This window comes from Corvus kubaryi, unplaced genomic scaffold, assembly GCF_017639235.1.
Source record: "Corvus kubaryi isolate FWS band 111438036 unplaced genomic scaffold, C.kubaryi_AGA036_p1.0 37284, whole genome shotgun sequence".
NCBI classification, from domain to species: Eukaryota; Metazoa; Chordata; class Aves; order Passeriformes; family Corvidae; genus Corvus; species Corvus kubaryi.
Window position 1 is genome coordinate 613,987 of NW_024581088.1, and position 18,706 is coordinate 632,692.

The window sequence follows — 18,706 nt, forward strand, 5'->3', positions numbered from 1 at the left end:
AATCAAATTCTTACAGATACCTCAACATGTACCAGCAGTGAGAAGAGAACACTGAGAGCAGAGAGCACTGCCAGAGGGCGGCGTTAGACGGGATATGGGGAAGGAATCCTTCCCTGTGACGGTGGGGAGGCCCTGGCCCAGAGCAGCTGAGGGTGCCCCATCCCTGGCAGTGCCCAAGGCCAGGCTGGATGGGGCTTGGAGCAGCCTGGGACAGTGGAAGGTGTCCCTGCCCATGGCAGGGGCTGGAATGGGATGGGCTTTAAGGACCCTTCGACCCAAACCATTTTGGGATGGCATGAAGCACACACAAAATTCCAGGAGTGCAGGGTGGGTTTCTGGCTCCTGCAGCTCTTCCCCTGCCCCTGCTGCTCCCAGCACACGCCGAGGGCAGGCTCAGGCACAGCAGTGCTGGGAGCTGGACCAGCTGAGCCCCCACAGCCCGGGCAGGCACAGGTGGGTACGTGGCAGGGAACATCAAAGAGCAGCTCTGGCCCAAGGCTATCCCACATCATTTAGCAGGAATGTTTCAGGGCAGATAGGGAGCAAAGTGAGGGGGGTGAAAGGATGCAGACAGTACGCTCCAGAGGGTGGTCTGGTGTTCCTGAGCCCAGGCTATTCCAGCTGATGGCAACAGGCACAATCCAGTATTAGTTTATGGTGCTAGTGAAGAACTTCCAGCCACGTTGGAAAAGGGCACTTCAGTGTCTAGACAGCTCCACCGAGAGCCCCAGGCAGCAAGCAAGGGTGGCTAAGGGATAAAAACAACTGGGTGAGGATGAGGAATTCAGGAAGCAAAATTAAAGCTGTCAGTTAAGAAGGTGAAGACCAGGTTGTCTGTGGGAGGATGTCTGGGCTTGGACACCTCTGAAATGCCTCAGATTCCATGAGTAAAGGTGGTCAGGAAATTAGAGAAGCAGTGAAGTGTGACTGAGGATGCAGGAATGTGGGAGAGGGTTAGCACCTGTTCAGGTCTGGAGGAACTTCTGGAATAGCTGAGTCTATACATGAACAGGCTTCCCTGAAGTGCAAAGAGTTCCCTGGCACCTCAGCTGAAACATGGGTGATGTCTTAAAGTACAAACTGGGGAGAGGTAGTCCAGGAGAGGCTCAGGATTGTATCTTCCAAGAGTTAAATCACTAAAACTCTGTAGCCTTAGGAAAACAGTAAGATAGAAATCAATGAAATTCAGGTAGGAAATGGGACATCTTTAAGAAGCTAAGCCAAATTCAAGCAGGGTGCATAGACACAGGCAATGAGGTCAAGACAAAGAGACATGTCTTTCTATGCTAGAATTCCAGAGGAATACAGTAGAGGAAATGAAAACCCAGGATGAGAAACTCTGTTGGCCTAACAGTATCTTATAAACTGATACAAGGAAAAATATTTGTGGCACCCTAAATTTCAGAGCACAAGCTTTCTAAGAAGGCTGAAATAGGCCAAGCTTGTGAACTAAGTGTGGGCAACTTCCAGGGGAAGGTGGAGGTAAAAGTGTGATGCTCAGAGTGACCAGCATCCACCAGAATGAGCAGGGATCAAATCCCAGGCCTAAAGAGAAACAGGACAGCGTTGAGGCTACACTACCAAGCCCTGGTGTGACAGGAATGACATCCACAGCCACTGGAAGAGATGCAGAAAGGCTGCGAGGGCAGAAACTCCCATGGGAGACTTGTGTTGCTTCCACACAGAACGCACCGGTGTCTGAACCAAAGGTGACATTTTCAGACACATCCAGGTGTTTCTTGGTGCTACCAGCAAAACTATACAGAAGTCCCTGACTCTTCCTTTGGGCCTAAGCTGCTCCAAAGTAGAATAACTGAAAAATCCCTTCCTTACAGCATTTATCACTCAGCAGATTCAACAATGTTTCCAGAGGGGATAAGGCTCCCACAACAGCAACAACAAAAAAAGTCTACGTTCAGTGCACTTGGGAAGAGTGAACGTGGCTTTTGGGAGGGAGGTCACCCTCATGTGTGAGAGCTATCTGAAACATCAGTGAATGAGCAGATAGGGCAGACTCGAATTTTCAGAAGGGGGTTAAATTTTTGAAATTTTTTGTGTGCCTGTGTTTTTTAGCAGGTGTCTCCCCACAGAGCTGAAGGATGCTTCTCTTAGGAAACAGCTGCTCTTGAGAAGACAAGAAATAGTTCAGAACCTCAACGATCATTTTTCACCACAACGGGAGCTCTAAAGGGAACCACCTGCAGTGGGGTGGCCTGGAAAGCCCTGGGACCAGGCTGAGCCAGACCACCAAGGGAAACAGCCTTGAACTGTGAGGGCTGATGGCAGGAAAGGGTGGCTGGAACACAGACACAGGAATGAGCACCTGTGAACAAGGATCGATGGACAACCTTCTTCCCACAAAGCTAACAGTGAGAGAGATTGTGGAATCAGGGAATATCCTGATTTGGAAGGGACCCAAGAGGATCGAGTCCACCTCCTGGCCCCGCACAGGACACCCCAACAATCCCATCCTGTCCCCAGGAGCCTTGTCCAAGCTCCTCCTGCACAGAAGGCAAACACATGTACCACTAACAGTCCTCACAGACTTATTGTCCACATGTTCCTGTGGCAAATCCGAGCAAGGACACTAATTATCACTTCCCAATGGTATGGATAGTATTAAAATGTATAGAGAAGCGTAAAAAAGACAAAATGTGAATTAAGAGCAGTCCCAGAAACCAGTAGGAAACACCATCTGGCTAAAGCAGTAACAGAACTCCAAGCAACTTTTTCCTCATAAACTCAAAGTTAAATAAAACCACAACCATAAAAAGATGAAACCTGAAAATGAGCATCAACACTGGAGGAAAAGTGGGGTTTTTTCCTTTATCTGAAGGAACTACACGTGTACCAAACCCACCAGCACCAAGGCTGATATGAAACAACTCCCACCTCGGATGGCCTGTGTGCACCAGATGGGAAATGCTGGAGTGATCCCATTTCCCTGGGTATAAGATCCCTGAAGATGTGAGAGCCAGGGAGAGACCGTGTAATAATTTTATTATCACTGTACTTTTATCAAGACTCAAGGAGTGGTTATTATAAGCTTGTATTGCTCTCATTTTATGATGGCTGTCGCCAGAAAGAAGATAATAGTTCCCAGATAAGGACATCTCGGAACAGACTTGAAAGACAAGCAACAAAGCCATTACCTTGGAGTATCCTGTCTTTAACAACACTGTTTTGCAAATGCAGGGAAATAAAAGATAAAAGGACTATAAACAGTTAAAAAGTAACCTGATCCCTGTGAATAGAGGCAGGTGGTTATGATCAAAAGCCAAAGCAGGATTTAAAGCCACACTCCCCCAGCAGCAAGAGAGAACTGGTTTGAGTTGCACAAGGCAATTACACCACCCCTGAGATCCCGGGATGTCTGCAGGAAGCTGGGACCTGCGAGGAACCCCAGGGAGGAACTCGGCAGGTGGAGGGAAGCAAAGCCAGGCCCACACCCAGCTGGCTGAGGTTTGTTTTAAGTCCTTTCTTCCCTGGTTTGCTTGGAAATCAAACACCTGTCTTCAGAGAAGGTGGGTAATGGCTGTGGATTACTGGCCAGGAAGCAAAGCACAGATGGTCAATGGAAGCTGAACTTCCTGAAATAGTCAGAGGGAACCACACCCCAAGATCCAGCAGGGAAGAAAGCCTGACATGCTGAGGGCAGGGACCTCAGGCTGTGCACTCCAAAACTGAGCAGTTCAGAACAACTTTTACTTGGCATCCTTGGAGAAACTGTGTAAATGCCAGAAAAGTCACGTGAACAGTCCCAAAGCAACAACATGGTCAGTAGGGCAGAGGGAAAATGGAAACCACCCCCCAAATTTAGTGCTTGTGGCCTGGATTCTTCAGGAAGAGAGAACAGGCAGCAAGCTCCCAAACTGGGATTTCCCCAGTCCAGTGTGTCCGAGGTTTCTCATAGTCTCCACAGGAAACCAGTGACCTGGAACTGTCCAATCCATAGGTGATGGGGATGCCTGGACTGGCTGGGACAGAGAGGAAAGGCTGAGGGATACCAGTAGTTTCAAGAACAGGATTATAGGGAATGCACAAATGAGTATGTCCATCAAACCCCAGTGACTTAATGCCACCTACTCCAACACAGTGCAGCTGCCCTTCTCCGAGAGTCCTGTGCTCCTGCAGGAATAGAGGACAGGCTGGAAACACTGACTGGTGCAAAAAGGTCTCTTCCACTGTGATAGTGGCAAAACCTTGTGGAGATCTCCACTCCAATGCCCTGCTCACAGGGACCACCACCAACACTGGCTCACCTGAAATGTGACACCACAAAGATGGAGAACCCCCCCCGCCCTGCTGGGGATGTGCCCAGCACACCACCAAGTTCCCAGGGAATGCTCTTTTCCCTTCCATATTGTGAACCTCCCAAGCTGCACTTTGGGGCCGTCACCTCTTGTTCTGTCACGTGCCACTGCCAGGAGTTTTACTCCATCCCTTTGTGAATGCCCTGCCAGCAGCTGGAGGCAGATCATCCTTTAGCTTCTCCTGCTCTGACTGAATGAGCCTCACGCATTCCCAGGCTCCTGAGCATCCTCACAGCTCTCCACTGGCTCACCCCCAGCTCATCACAGAGCTGAACAGCTGCCTGAGTGTATGAAAACTGTGGTTGTTATGTCAAACGGAGCATTCTACGGAGAAGGACTGACCAGAAAGACAAACCCACAATGGATGGACCTCCAGACTTCCAAATGTCTTCCATGAGGAATTAGAGCCACCACATTATAAACTACCTGAGTCAGCATTTACAATTCCTGCTAGCTCTGATGTTTGGGCTGTATTCCCTCTCCAATTCCACGATGTGAAAGGCAGAAAGAAAAGGGATCTGGCTCATCTTCTGATCTGCCTGGGGGCTGTCAAGGCCAGGAAGGAGGATTAGCTGGAGTCTGACTCACCCACTGCTCTGCATGGGGATCACCAAGGGAAAGGCAAGGCAAGAGGAGAGTGGGGAGAGCCCGGCCATGAACACTCACTTGTAGTTGTTGTTGATGTCAGAGACGCGCCAGACATTCTGCAGGTCGAAGCCCATCCTCACCAGCTCCATCTCAAACCGGAACCTCACGTGGTCCCCTGAGGAGCAGAGCACAGGGAGTTACTGACAGCACTGAGGAAACCCGAACATATTTGTGGAGCTCCACAGCAACTGACACAGGCTGGAGAGAGTCACAAAACCACAGAAACCTTTGGGTCAGAAGGGGCCTTAGAGGTCATCCCGTTCCACCCCCTGCCATGGGCAGGGACACCTTTCACTGTCCCAGGCTGCTCCAAGCCCCAATGTCCAGCCTGGCCTTGGGCACTGCCAGGGATCCAGGGGCAGCCCCAGCTGCTCTGGGCACCCTGTGCCAGGGCCTCTCCATCCTCATTAAAGAAACATCCCATCAAACCCTGCCCTCTGTCACTTTAGCACTGCTCCCCCTTGTCCTGTCACTATCCACCCATACAAAAAATCTCTCCCTCTTTTTAATAAGCTTCTTTAGGCACTGGAAGGGGCTCTAAGGTCTCTCCCTGGAGCCTTCTCTTCTCCAGGAGAACACCCCCAGCTCTCTCAGCCTGGCTCCAGAGCAGAGGGACTCCAGCCCTCGGAGCATCTTTTTGGCAAAGGAGAAACTCCTGGGCAGCTGGGTGGCACCAGGGATTGTGCTTCAGGAGCCAGAAAGATTGTCCCTCACAGGGGTTCCTCTGCTTGTTTTATCAAGTCAGAACTCATCTCAGGGCACAGAAACAGCCTCTCCATGTCAAGGGGGGTGTGGGGGTTAATTTAATCCACTTCCGCCCTTCTGGCAGAGACAGCTTCCAAAGTGGATGTCAGGAACCCCATGGCAAGGAGCACTGAGTACCCACCCCAGGCAGTTCCTTCCTCCAGACTGCTCTCAGATGCTGACTCAGGGTTTCCTCTCTCATGGTTTAAGCCTTGCCTCACAAATTCTGGAGGCCTTTGTTGCTCCAGTGTCAAATCTTGTTAATAAATAAATACTGCAAAGCTCTTTGCCTCAGTCCTATCCTGCGGCAACTTGCACAGGTGAGTTTATTTATACTAGAGAATAATACTTTCCCTAAAGGAAACACAGCAAATATCTCTGACTGTTGGGGTTTGGGGCGTGGTAAGGACACAGAGCTTACCTTTCCCCTATCAGCTTCTCCTGGGATAGCTGTACTGTTGAACCCCATCCCTCCACCCAGCCTGTCTTTGGACATTCCATTCAGGCTACTGCTGCTCTCCTCTAGGCTCAGCACATTTTTCAGTCCAAAGCCAGGTTTCTCACTCATTTTAATTCCTTTTTTAAACAGCTTCATCATGGATAAGACAAAGCAACTGGAAGCAAACTTTGTGCTCCCAGGGAAGGGAAACTCCCAGTCCACACGAGGGCACCAGCACAGCTCTGGTTTTCTCTTCATGGACCCAAAGATTTGATTTGTGCCTGTGTAAGGATGAGCCAGAGCTCTCCACAGACCTGATCCTGGGAGTGTCACAGCATTTTTGGGTGTTGGAGAAGAGATGCAGATGGGCTCATATTAATTAGGCTGCCTCAAAACTGATGCTGTTTGCCACTCCAGGACAGGACTGCCTGGGGTCTCCATAACCTTGATGAGAGAACTTAAGTATGGGATGTTTTCTCATGAGGAGAAAGGGAAAAGCTGCTTCTGTGCTGCTGGCTCTGAAAGTTTCTTGTTGTGTTTATAACTAATTCCTTTCACTGTGCTTCTTATCCAGCACCATCTGGGCATCAGCTGGATCTCTAGGCCAGGCTCAGGATGACCTAGCCAGGCGAATTTGAAATCAGACAGGGTTTATGAACAAGAGCTCAATTGCACTGCAGTGCTGCTGGCCAGAGGAGCAGGAGGAGCCAGGCCAGGAGCTCACCGGGACGGCAGAGATGTGCATGTTGATCCTCCTCATCCACACACACCCCCAGGCACCAGGCGTGGTAGGCGAACGCAAAGAGGTCCTCGGGCTTGGCGGGGCGGGCGATGGCTCGAGTCAGCCTCTTCAGCCACTCCTGGCACTGCTTGAAGGTGGAGAAATGGCACCTGCAAACCCAAAGGCAAGCCACCCTCAGTGGGGACACTCATCCAGCCAGGACTGAGCCAGGAAAAGGAACACGGCCCCAGACCTTAGAACCCTGACCACGGACAGCATAGAGGGAGCCACCAGAGCTGGTCACAGCCTGCAGCAGCTGCAGCACAGCAATAAACCAGATACCTGATCACTTTGGAGTCCTTGCAGACAATGTGAAGCTGGAACATATCCCGACACTCCACACTTTCCATCATCCTCAAAGGCACCTGCGAGGGAGGGACAGATGTAGGGCATGACAAGGCACACCACAGGCCAGAGCAGCCCCAGCAGCCATGCCCGCAGGCTCCTCACGCTCCAGCACAGCTCCACCAGGCATGAGCTGCTTCTGTGAACTACAAACCCACTCCCAGGGTTAGGGAGCTCCGTGAGTCAGCACAGAGCTCCTTCCATGATTACTATTCTGATTTCTGTCCTCTCCCTCGGTAATCTCCCACTTGGGGCCAGTTCCTGACTCAATCACATCCAGCCAAGCACAGGTAACTGAGCCAAGCAACAGCTGCAGCAAGAGATGGCAAGTTAAGGCAGTGAGGGAAAGCCTCAGGCTCCCACTGCCTGACTCTGTGTTGGTGAGAAATCTCATTAAAACTGGTCTGCAAGAGACCTCAACAGCCTTAAAACCACCCAAGGGTAATGGCTGAATTTAAAGAAAACAGCAAAGGAAAAACCTAATTACTGTCCAAAGGAAAACGCAATCCTCACACCTAAATGCAGCAGCAAAACAGCAACCGCACGCCCAGGCCTGGCATCCTCCAAGAGGCACCTTCCTGTGCCACAGCCCCCAGGAACGGGGTATTCCCACCCCTCCCTGCTCCGAGACCCTGCGAGAGCTGATGGGGCAGGCAGGGCCAGACTCACATTGATCACAGAGTCCTTGAATTTGATGTGCAGGCGGTAGTTAGAGATGGCGATCACGGCGTCGTTGGCATGGCCCAGGTACTCCACCCCCTCGCCCTGCAACACAGTGAATGGCACCTGGAAGGGAGACAGCACCAGGTCAGGTCACACAGCCACTTTGTGCACTGCAACTCCCAGAGCCACTCTCCCATTGCCTCCTCCTCTCCCAAGGAACCGTTCCCAGCAACGTGCTCCTCGTGCCCGTGCCCCGAGAGCAGCACAGACAGCAGCCACTGTCCAGCCCCACACACTGAGCTCTTCCCAAGGACGCCTCCGGAGCCAGCGAGCACCTCCTGCAGGATCACGTGTGTGCCATGCACACCTGGCAGCGAGGGCTGGCCTGGGGACAGAGGGGCTGACGGGCCCTGCTCTTCAGACAGGGGAAACCAGCCCTGGCACAAGAGGCATGGAGAGGGACGTGACTGCAGGACAGCTCAGAGAGAGGATGGGGAGCGCTCGGCACAGCTCCTGAAAGAGCCCAACGCCATGGGGAAGCACTGGAAGGGGCTGCCCAGGGAGGTGGCGGTGTCACCATCCCTGGAGGTGTCCAAGGAACAACTGGATGGAGCACTCAGTGCTCTGGGCTGGGTGACAAGGTGGGGATCAGGCACAGGTTGGGCTCAATGGTCTCGGGGGTCTTTTTCAACCTCAGTGATTCTGGGATTCTGGGACTGATCAGAAGCCTCTGCCCCAGGGCAGTGTCACCTACGTGATCCTGCTGTGCTATTTAAACATGGGGGGCCCTCAGCAGCACTGTGAGACTCAGCAGTACCATCCAGGTAAGCAAATGAACCAAAGATGTGCCCAGTTTCTGCTAACAAAGCTCTCAGGGATTCTCTCTGTACAGTGATTTATATGACTGAGGAAGCTTGTCCTGATTAAACTGCAAGAAAGCTTCATTAAAGTTACCTGTATTCCATTTTTTAAAATATCTAGATAATCAAGTGTCTGTTTTTCCCCATCAGTCTGGACACGCCATAGTTATTTTTAGAACAGGGGATCCTGGCAGACAGTCAAGTTTGACTTTTCTTATATTAAAAAAAAGAAGGCAGAACAGCCTAAAATTCACCAGGCCCCTTTGTCCTTAGCTAATCAGGCTCCTCCTGTTCTCTGAATGCCACCTACACCAGGTGATGTCGGTAACCCATTATGTAAAAAGTGTCACGACACAGCTGAAACCTGCCAGACAGGGCAGATGATGACACAATTCATTACACTGTAATTAGTACAAGTCAGACCACCTTCTCTTTATTTCGAAGTTGTCTCTATGGGTTGGGTATAAAAACCTGAATTTCCTGGATTTCAAGTGACAACTGTACTAACAACTTCTCCTTTCTTTGTACAAAAATAACCAGCTTAGACTGGCATATGTCTGAACACTCTTGAAAAATATTAATTATTTGCCTAAGAGAATATCCTCTTTTTATTTCTGCAGTTGATTTCTGCACGCTTGCCAGAGCTGTTTTTATCTGGCATGTGTTTCTCCTGCTTACGTGGCTCTTTGACACAGCAACAGAAGGGAGACAGAACAGAAAGGGGCTGGTAAGGCTGCAAGAACGGACAGAGGGAAATCCTGGAATAAACCAGCAGGTGCGTGAATACAGCTTGTTATCAACTGATGGCAGCCTTCTAGAGTCACAGGATCCTGGAATGGTTTGGGCTGGGAGTGATATCCCAACCCAAGCTCATCCAGTTCCACCCCTGCCATCGGCAGACACCTTCCACTAGGCCAGGCTGCTCCAAGCCCCATCCAACCTGGCCTTGAACACTCTGCTTTACAATGAATTAACGATTTACTGAAGGCAAATTACGCTTGGGAGGGTTGAACTTTACTTCTCCACGCAGCAAACTAAGGCAGAGTCTGCTCTTCTCCAGGAGCCTCGGCTCAGAGTCACCTCAGCAGCTTCACCCCCCAAAGCCACAGCCCTGCAGCCCTGACCCTGCACAAGTCCCCAGCCTGTGGCTGTTCCTTCAAGCCAACAGCTCCCAGCCCGTGCTTTCCCCAGCACCATTTGCCAAGGCAGTGACAGCCCCAGAACAAACTCAGACACTGCAGCAGCAGCAAGAACAAGGTGAGCCTGGCTCCAGCCCCAGAGGAGGATGATGAGCACTGGATGATGTTAAAGGAAGCACCAATCCCCAGGAGGGAATGCTGCCCTTGCTGCACAGCAGCAACAGCACGCGGGGCTCTTCCCAGGGCTTTCTGCAGCAGGAGGCTGGCACCATATGGAGGCTCCTTCTTCCAGCCACCGTGCAGCAGGAAACGGCAGGAGCAACATGTCCAGGGGGAGAGCAGGCAGAGCAGCCGCACGCTGTGGCTGCAGAGCACAGCCCCGCGCTCCCGTCCCGGGGAAGCTCCCTGCTGCAGGCTGCCGGGCTGGGCAGGCAGCGGCACATTCCGACAGGGAATGCCCGGGCTGGCCAAGCACTGCACCAGCTCCGGCTGCACTGGCAGTGGCACATTCCGACAGGGAATGCCTGGGCTGGCCGAGCACTGCACCAGCTCCGGCTGCACTGGCAGTGGCACATTCCGACAGGGAATGCCCGGGCTGGCCGAGCACTGCACCAGCTCCGGCCGTGCTGGCAGCAGCTGGTGATGCCGGACACATCCTGCCAGGGCTGGGCAGGCGGGGACAGGGCTGTGGGAACAGCCGGCCTGGCCCCCACGCACAAGGACCTGCTGCTCTGACTGTGCCCCTGGCACCGGCCAGCCCATGGCCTCCAGGACGTGCTGGGCTGGAGAGCTGCTCTGCAGAGCCCAGCCTGACACATCCCAGAGCTGTTTGGGTGTTTTTACTTCCTTACCTGCAGTGACTCCTCCTCCTTTATGAGCTCCTTCGGGGGGAACAAGTCCTTGGCCTGGATGTACTCCAAACTGGGAGGGCCTTCCTCACCCTGCATTGCAAACAGAGCACACAGTCAGACAGCCTCAGCCAGCACGTGCTGTGAAAGCCAAAAATTGAAGCTGATGGATACTCTTGGCACCCCAGGAGCTTGGGGATACCTGTGCATGGAAATGCCTGTTCTGCCTGCAGACTCCAGCAGTTCCTCTGGCTGTTGCAGAATGCCCCCAGCACAGTGAAATGCTGAAGCCTCCAAGTCCCACCTCTTCCAGCTGAGTGGTGTTTGGAAAGCCCAGCAGACACACCTTGGCCACAGGGGACTGATGTGACAGTAACTTGTCACGTCAGCTGTTCCCGTTACCTGCTCCATGGCACCAGGGCAGACACCCTGTGACACAGAGGGTTTCCATCTACAGTCCAACGTCAGCCTACTCTTCCTCCTCTTAAGGACCGCTTTTTTTTGGGAGTTTTTGTTTTCACTCTCAGACCAAAGAAATCTGGGAAGATCCTGAATCTTTTGGAGGAGAAGATACAACTGTGAAACATAACCCTACAACAACTGCACCCCAGTGCACCCAATTCACAATAGGCACTACTGACTGGTGCCAGCACCGAGCCCAGGGCAGCTGGACATGTCCAGCCTGCTCAGGTGGACATCCCAGAAAACCCAGAGGCCTCAGAATGGTCTGAGAGGTCACATGGAACCTGCACATGCCATCCCTGATAAGTGGAGTGTATGCCTCAGTTTGGAACACGGGAATCTTCATTCACTCATACAATCAGAGTATCCTGAGCTGGAAGGTATTAGGATCATAAAGTCCCACTCCTGGCCCTGCACAGAACACCCCAAATCCCACCATGTGTCTCAGTGCATTGTCCCAATGGTCCTTGAGCTCTGGCACGAACTCTTGGTGCCAATTTTCACCAGCCTTCACCCAGGCCCTGTCACATCACCGAGCTGCTGACCGAAGGAGTGGCACCCGGACACTCAGCTGCAGATGCTCACTGCTGGGAGTCCAGGATGGTGCTAATTCCACATATATTTGGTGTGGGAATGTTTTCTTCAGAATGCTGCTTGCTCTCTAACTCTAGCACTAGGCTCTAGCATTTACCAGGAAACACCGTGTTCTGTAAGCACTGAGTAATATTTTAAAATGACCTATCTTTCTGGATATGTCACCCAAGCCAGAATCCCAGTTTCAACCTGAAGAAAGGAGATCCCAATCCTTCTGGCTCAGGAATATTTAAAATGCTGCTGAATCCTCTTGTGTTACTGACAGGAGCTGAAGCCTCAGCGCCCACGGGAACAGGCTGGCCTGAGGTGATCCCTGGACCTCAGACAGGGGCAGCCAGACCCCTCCCACCCCATATCCAAGGAACCTGCACGCATGTAACATGCTGTTAGAGCCTTCATAAAACTCAGCATCAGCCCCAGCTGGAGGCAAAGGCACTGGCCCTGTCATCATGCTGTGAGGGACACAGGGCACAGCACCTGCTCCAGCAGCAGCCGATGCTGACTGCAGACCACGGGGGGCCTGGGGCCCCTCCTGCCAGTGGCTCACTCCGAGTGAGGCACCAGCCCAGGGGAGCACAAAGGGAAGGTGTGTGCCCGCGTGCCGGTGTAGCAGCTAGGGAGCAGAGATCCTCTCCCATCGTCACTTTGCAGTTCACAGAGAAATCCCAGGGAGCAGCAGGAACTGGAACAAGGCAGCCTAAGCTCTCCATCAGCCTGGGTGTCCTTGAGTCCCTCCTCGCCTGCAGCACAGGGCGGGCAGAGGCTGAGCATCCCCTCCTGCCACAGCCCCATCCTGGGTACCGGCAGGGCGGGGGTCAGCACCCTGCTCTCTTCACAAGTCTCCTGAAGCCCTCGGAGCCCATTCGGCCAGGAGTGCCCTGGGGGGCCGAGGGTGGGTCTGCAGGAAACCCCCTCTCCCGGAAGGTATGAAAGGCGAGGAGCGCAGGACCCCCTCTCAGCAGCAGCAGCAGCAGCGGAGGGTCCTGCCCAGCCCCAGGCAGGGAGGGGTGTGCAGCTCCCCGAGGGTCGGCTGCTCTCGCACGGTAATTTTCCAGCTCCGGGCAAGGCGCGGAGCCTGCGGGGCCCAGCTCAGTGACCGGGGCCTGCCAGGCTCGGCCCGCGGCGCCGGGCACTGCTGTGCCCTTGGGCCCGGCCCGGGCAGCAGGGACGGGCCGCGGTGTCCTCCGGCGGCATGTGGGAGCGAGGAGAAGGAGATCCCCCTTCTCCCTGGGCAGATCCAGAGGATGCCTCCACCGGCATGTGAGCTGGAGAGCGCAGCTGGCGTACGGCCCCGCTTCCATGGAGGAGAGAAGGGGAATAAAAAGCAGCACTTACAAAGCAGTTGAGCATGGAGCAGGAGACGCGGCCTGGCAGACTCATGTTCATTTCCCGAGGCGGCAGCAGGGCCGGGCAGGCACAAGCAGCATTTCCTCCCTCCGGCTGCGAGCTGCGGCCGCGGCCCCGGCACTGCGGCAGCGTCCCCGCTCCGCCGGGAAGGGCAGGAGCATCCCGGCCGCCGGCGGCCCGAGCAGGTGCCGCCGCCGCCGCCGCTGACAATGGAGGGAGGGCGGGCGGAGGACGGGCAGACTCCACCTCCCTCCCAGGGCCGCCGAGCGCGGCTCTGCCATCTGAGCGTCTCCGTGACGGGCGAGACAGAAAATGGAGCGGGCGGCGGGACCGCGGGGCCGCGGCCACGGCCCCTTCCTCGGCCGGGAGCGGCATTCCCGGCCCATGGCGCTGCTGGCACCGGCCTCGTGCCGCAGGGATGGCGGCAGTGGGAGCGCCGGGAACAATAGCGGGAAGGCGGCTTCGTGCCCCGGCACCGAGCCCTCTGCCCCGAGTCCTGCGCTCCGGCACCGAGCCCTCTGCTCCGAGCCCCTCACCGACCCCTCCACCCCGGCACGGAGCCTTCTGCCACGAGCCCATTGACCCTACACCAACACTTCCGCACCAGCAGCGAGCCCTCTGCTCCAAGACCCCTGCCCCAGCTCCATGCCCTCTGCTCCAAGCCCTCCACCCTGGCATTGAGCCCTGTCCCTGAGCTCTTCCACCCTGTGCCGACCCCTCCACCCCAGCATCAAGCCGTTTGCCCCGAGGCCTCTGCACCAGCACTGGCCCCTCTGTCCCCAGCCCTCCACTCCCATGCCGAGCCCCCAGCCCTGCTCCCAGCAGCTCAGCCAGGATCTGCCACTGCACCCCTGAGGCCGCTATCCTCCCGCAGTCCTCTGTGCCTGACCAGGGAGATGAGGATAAAGGGACTGCCCTGCTGCATCTCTCCACTCAACACTCCCGAGACTTCAAGCCCTCCTTCCCAGGAGCTTCATGTGTGCAGAGAGTAGCTGGATGTCCCTGGCTCCCACCAGCACCTGTGTGCTGGAGCCTGGGTCCTGGAGAGGACAAGGCTCCTCTCGCTGACTGCTTGGACACTTAGCTCCCGTGGGAAGTTTCCCCAGCTCCTGTTGGCAATGCTCGCAGACACAGGGTAAGGCCACGGGTGCAGGAAATGCTGTGGTTGAGCACCCACCTCCCCACCCCAGCCCCCTATGAGCTCACCTTTACAACCTGCTGTTCATCAAGCCCAGGAGCAAACAGCTCCCAGGTCACAGCCTATCCCGGGAACCACAGGAGCAGCTTCCCGGGCAAAGCCATCCCCATTTCCACCATCAGCAGCTGCTCTGCCCCCACCACTGAGCCAGAGGGAGAATCTCTTTGTTAAAATGCAAAATTAAAACCTGACCCTTCATCAATCCTCAAAGGCCCCACTATTTTGCTCAAACCACACCAGCTTTTTGCTCCCGAAACACAAACCCAAACAGAGCACAGCCTGTAGCCATTGAGCTCCTCTTAGATGTGGCTGCCCCGAAGACACCACAGACAGCTCTCCCCAGCAATACCAACGGGATCTCAAAGGGTTTTTCTTGAGTCAGATAAAATACTTTGGCATTTCTCTGCAAAATTGTTCAGGGTTAGATTATTCAGAGCTGCCTCAGCTAAAGGGACAGCTTTGTGACACCCAGACATGCTGCCCACTGTCACTGCAGGGCAAAATTCAGTTCCATGAACTCCCCTGCTGACAAAACAATCCCACAGACTCCCATAGTTACACCAGCTTCACCACTTAGGAAAGAAGACTTAGAAGAACACACAGCCACACCTGGAGATAAGCCATGAAATCCCATTTCACCCCCGCTCTGTCCCACTCCACCATTTACATGGAGCACAGTGGGTGAATGTCAGGCATTGCCCATCCTTGGGGCAACTGACTCCAGCTGGCACCCAAAAACCAAAACACAAGGAGAACAGAGGGTTATGGACACGAACAGAGGGTTACAGATAAGGACAGGGTTATGGATGAGGTGACTGATTTGTCTTGGCCAAAAGTGAGTGGCAGGAGAGGTGCTCTGCTCGCTGCAGGTTCCCCTCTGGAGGGAATGCTGAGAAACCAGAGCAGCTAAAGCTGAAGGAACCTTTTATACTGGAGAGAGAGTGTGGCCATAAACACTGTAAAGCCAATATTTATTCTTTTTCCTGACATGTGTCAGGGGAAAAGCAACACAGCACGTCCGGGGAACAGCTGAAGGCCGGGAGTCTCTTGGGCAGGGTGTGAGCACACACTGCTGTTAAGTGCACACAGCGCAAGACCGGAGTTTATAACACACAAAACCACAGACAAGGTAGGTAAGAGGTTTGCTCCAACCCACAGTGAGGTTTTTAGGGCCAAGGCTCAGTTCAGGGCCTGGCACAGGGATTGTTTGCAGGAGGACCTTTGTAACCCCCCTAAGCTGCAGCTGTGCAGAGTTAAAGGGCTGCTCGTCAGATCAGTACTTTGAATTTCCAACCTAAGCTGACCTGAACAGCCACAAATAGAACTTCTTCTGCTTTCACTGAAATATTCTTGCACTTTTGGTATCATAAAAAGACTCATACATGACTTAGAAACTTCTGCCCAAACACTGAGCCTGGTGCAGAGCAGAAACCTTGCTCTGAAGTTCAGTGGCTTCACGGACTTTCAAGAGGAACTTGATTCAGACTCTGCTTTCACTTCCTTCAAGAGTTCCCAAAATACCTGCCCTCCTTTCCCTCCAGTGACCCAGGCAAGGGCAGGAGTGGTCCAGCATAGGACTGCAGAGTGCTCCACACTCCTTAGCTGGCTTAGCCAGAGGGATCTCCCAACTGCCACCTCAGACGCCTCCCCAGCTGGGGTCTGCTCCACTGTCACAGACCACTGAGGAAGAGAAGGTTATTTCACAGAACTGGGCTTCTGAGTGTTCTCAGTGTGTGTGTTCATGTGGGCAGAGAGAGAAATCTCCCTCATCATCTCCCAACCAAAATCCAAAGTGTTTCCCAATTCTGAGGAAGAGGAGCTGAATATAACATGGGCAGCATGTTCTTAAGGGCAGCCCCTTTTCCCTCCCACTAGCACTGCCCACTGTTCTGTGCTGCTCCTCCCACCCCTCCAGACATCCCTGGGTCCACACTGCAGGCAAACACCTTGCAGCCTTCTCCTGAAGGTCCCAAAAAGGATTTGGAGGCTTGGCAAAGATAGGACTGGCACTCAAGGGGCCATCCTGCAGCCTCCAAAGGAGATGATGTTCCCTGTGGAGACACACCTGCATGCACCAGGAGCCCAGCCTGCAGCACAGGCTTCCCAGGGAACATTTGGTCCCACTTGCCCAATGAATCTGCATTGGGAGCACGGGACAGGCATCAGGATGCTGAAAGCTCTCTCACAGTCTGGAGCCAGTCAGCATCCTGAAATGAACCATTTTGCCAGTGGCTGGTCCAGCATTCTGCAAGTTTGGGAAAGTGCGGGCCAGGGAGCAGCTAATTCCCACCTGGCTGGGTCCCTTCCAACCCAAACCATTCCATGATTCCAGGAGAAAAACTGGTCCCATTCACTGCAGGGAGCTGCCAGCACACCTGACTCAGCCGTCCACAGACACGTTCACCCTTCCCAACCCTGACATAGCTTTATCCTTTATTTCTCTTTGGCACCACAAATAAAATTACGCTCTCCTGAGGCAGAAGGCACCGCACCCATCCCTTCTATAGATTAAGGGTGAGCTTTTCATCACCCCAGCACAGGGCATCACCCCACAGATGGAGGGGAGGGAAGGCAAGGGCTAGCAGAAATCCGAATGTGCAGCCCTGTCCCTGGTAGCGCATCCACTGCACAGACTGCCCTGATCCGCCTCCAGCTGGAGAAAACCAACAGAAAAATTGGCAGGAGGAGGTGATTGCCCTGGGAAGGGAATTCCAGGACATGAGAAGCAAGTCAGCAGGAGCCAGGGCAGCTCTGTCTGACAGCCAGGGGCTCCAGCAGCAGAGGGGCCATCAGGATACTCTACTTTAGATCCTTCCAGGTCTGAATATTTCTTTTCAGTGAATATCAAGCTAGGAACTGGTTATCTAGATTTTTTTTTTCCAGGTAAGGAGGGGAAGGGAGAGACTTGTATCATTTATCTCATTCTAAAAGTTAAAATTTATTCTCCTTCTGCCTGGCAGATGCCTACAATGGGTGAGATGAGCTGCACTCAGACACGTATTTCTCTCTCTCTCTCCATAAGCTGATGCTGGGACTGACGAGCTGTGGCCAAAGGCACTTCTTGTTCTGCCTCCCCTACTTCTGTTGCACAAAGGGCGTCTTTGTTTCAGGTCCCCCTGAAATAGTTCATTTCCTCAAAGCCTAGGGATGTTTGTGGGTGAACTGGCAGGCTGCTGAGCCTGAGGTGGAAATAAAACCCTAAACCTATGCGAAGAGAAGTTACTGCTTATATACCCTGTAAGTCAGGACTGGGATGGTGAGTGTCATCTTTTAATCGGGATAGGATGATAGAAGAGCTTACAGATCTGTAATAGTGCATTCGGTGTTTGTTCAGAAAGGTGCCCAGAGGTGAGCATGGAACTGAACACGCAGCAAGAAACCTTTGAGGACAGGGACAAAAGGGCCCAAGTCACGGGCTGTCAACTCCATGCCCCAACAGGAGGGGACGAGGGCTGGCTGCAAATCCCCACCTGGGATAAATCATGGCCTCCCCGGGGTAAGAACCAGATGCCTACAGAGCCAGCATCCCAGCAGTCAGGAGAGGGAAGGCTGCTGTGGGAGCTGAGCACTGAGCTGCCAGCACAGCACCTGCACCACCCCACCTGCCAGTTTTAAGTAATGTATTAAGGTACCAAGGTGCTCATTAGGGCTCCATTAGTTAAAGATTAAACCAGCACTAGTGCTGTCTTCAAGGTCATTCCCATCAGTGGCTGTTTTGGGGAAAAATGGGAAGAGTAGTGCAATCCAAGCTGCTGACACTTGACCAAGCACCTGGAGCAGCAGGAAGGGGAGAGCAGCTGGTGAGGCACATCTGGGGTGCTGCTGAGTAGAGGCAAAGCTTTCGGGGGTGCCCTTGCTAACCAGAGGGCACGGGGGCTGTGGCCTCAGCCTGCAGGGAGCGCAGGGTGTTAAGGAAGCACTGAGCATGCCTGCAGGGAACAGGGATTCCAGCCAGCCCCGAAGCAGCCCTTAACCCACAGCCCACCTCCAGCCCTCCCTGTGTCTAACTCGGGAGCCACAGCCCTCCAGAGAGGTCACAGAAGGACTCCAAGGAGGCTGCAGGAGCTTCCAGCAGCTCTCTGCCTTCAGCTGCTGACAAAAGCTCAGGTAAGGAGGTGGAGGTAAATGCTTATTTCTACAGCTTGCAATTACAAGTCACTTTCTCTCCCTTGTCATGGGAGACAAAAAGCCCAGTGTCTCTTCCCAAAATAGTGGGTGAAATGGGGGGCGGGGCACTTTTGTTGGTTGCTTTATTTTTTCCAAAATGAAAAAATAATTTTCAAAAAATCACAGGAGCATTTTAATAAAATATAAAACAACCTTTT

General features: G+C 53.6%; 1 protein-coding gene across 2 annotated transcripts in view; it reads right to left on the reverse strand.

Moving 5' to 3' along the window:
- The window catches only part of MTMR4 (myotubularin related protein 4), a 57,147-nt gene that overhangs the window by 15,051 nt on the left and 23,390 nt on the right, over positions 1–18,706 (reverse strand). The window contains exons 1-6 of one of the 2 annotated variants that reach the window (XM_042025852.1): positions 13,172–13,380; positions 10,784–10,873; positions 7,940–8,056; positions 7,208–7,290; positions 6,869–7,035; positions 4,980–5,076 (exon numbers count right to left, since the gene is read on the reverse strand). In XM_042025852.1, coding sequence (XP_041881786.1) covers positions 4,980–5,076; positions 6,869–7,035; positions 7,208–7,290; positions 7,940–8,056; positions 10,784–10,873; positions 13,172–13,222 — 605 coding nt within the window. In that variant the 5' untranslated portion in view covers positions 13,223–13,380. Of the gene's footprint in view, positions 1–4,979; positions 5,077–6,868; positions 7,036–7,207; positions 7,291–7,939; positions 8,057–10,783; positions 10,874–13,171; positions 13,381–18,706 lie in introns of those variants that run through there. The other variant, XM_042025853.1, reaches the window with a different exon arrangement.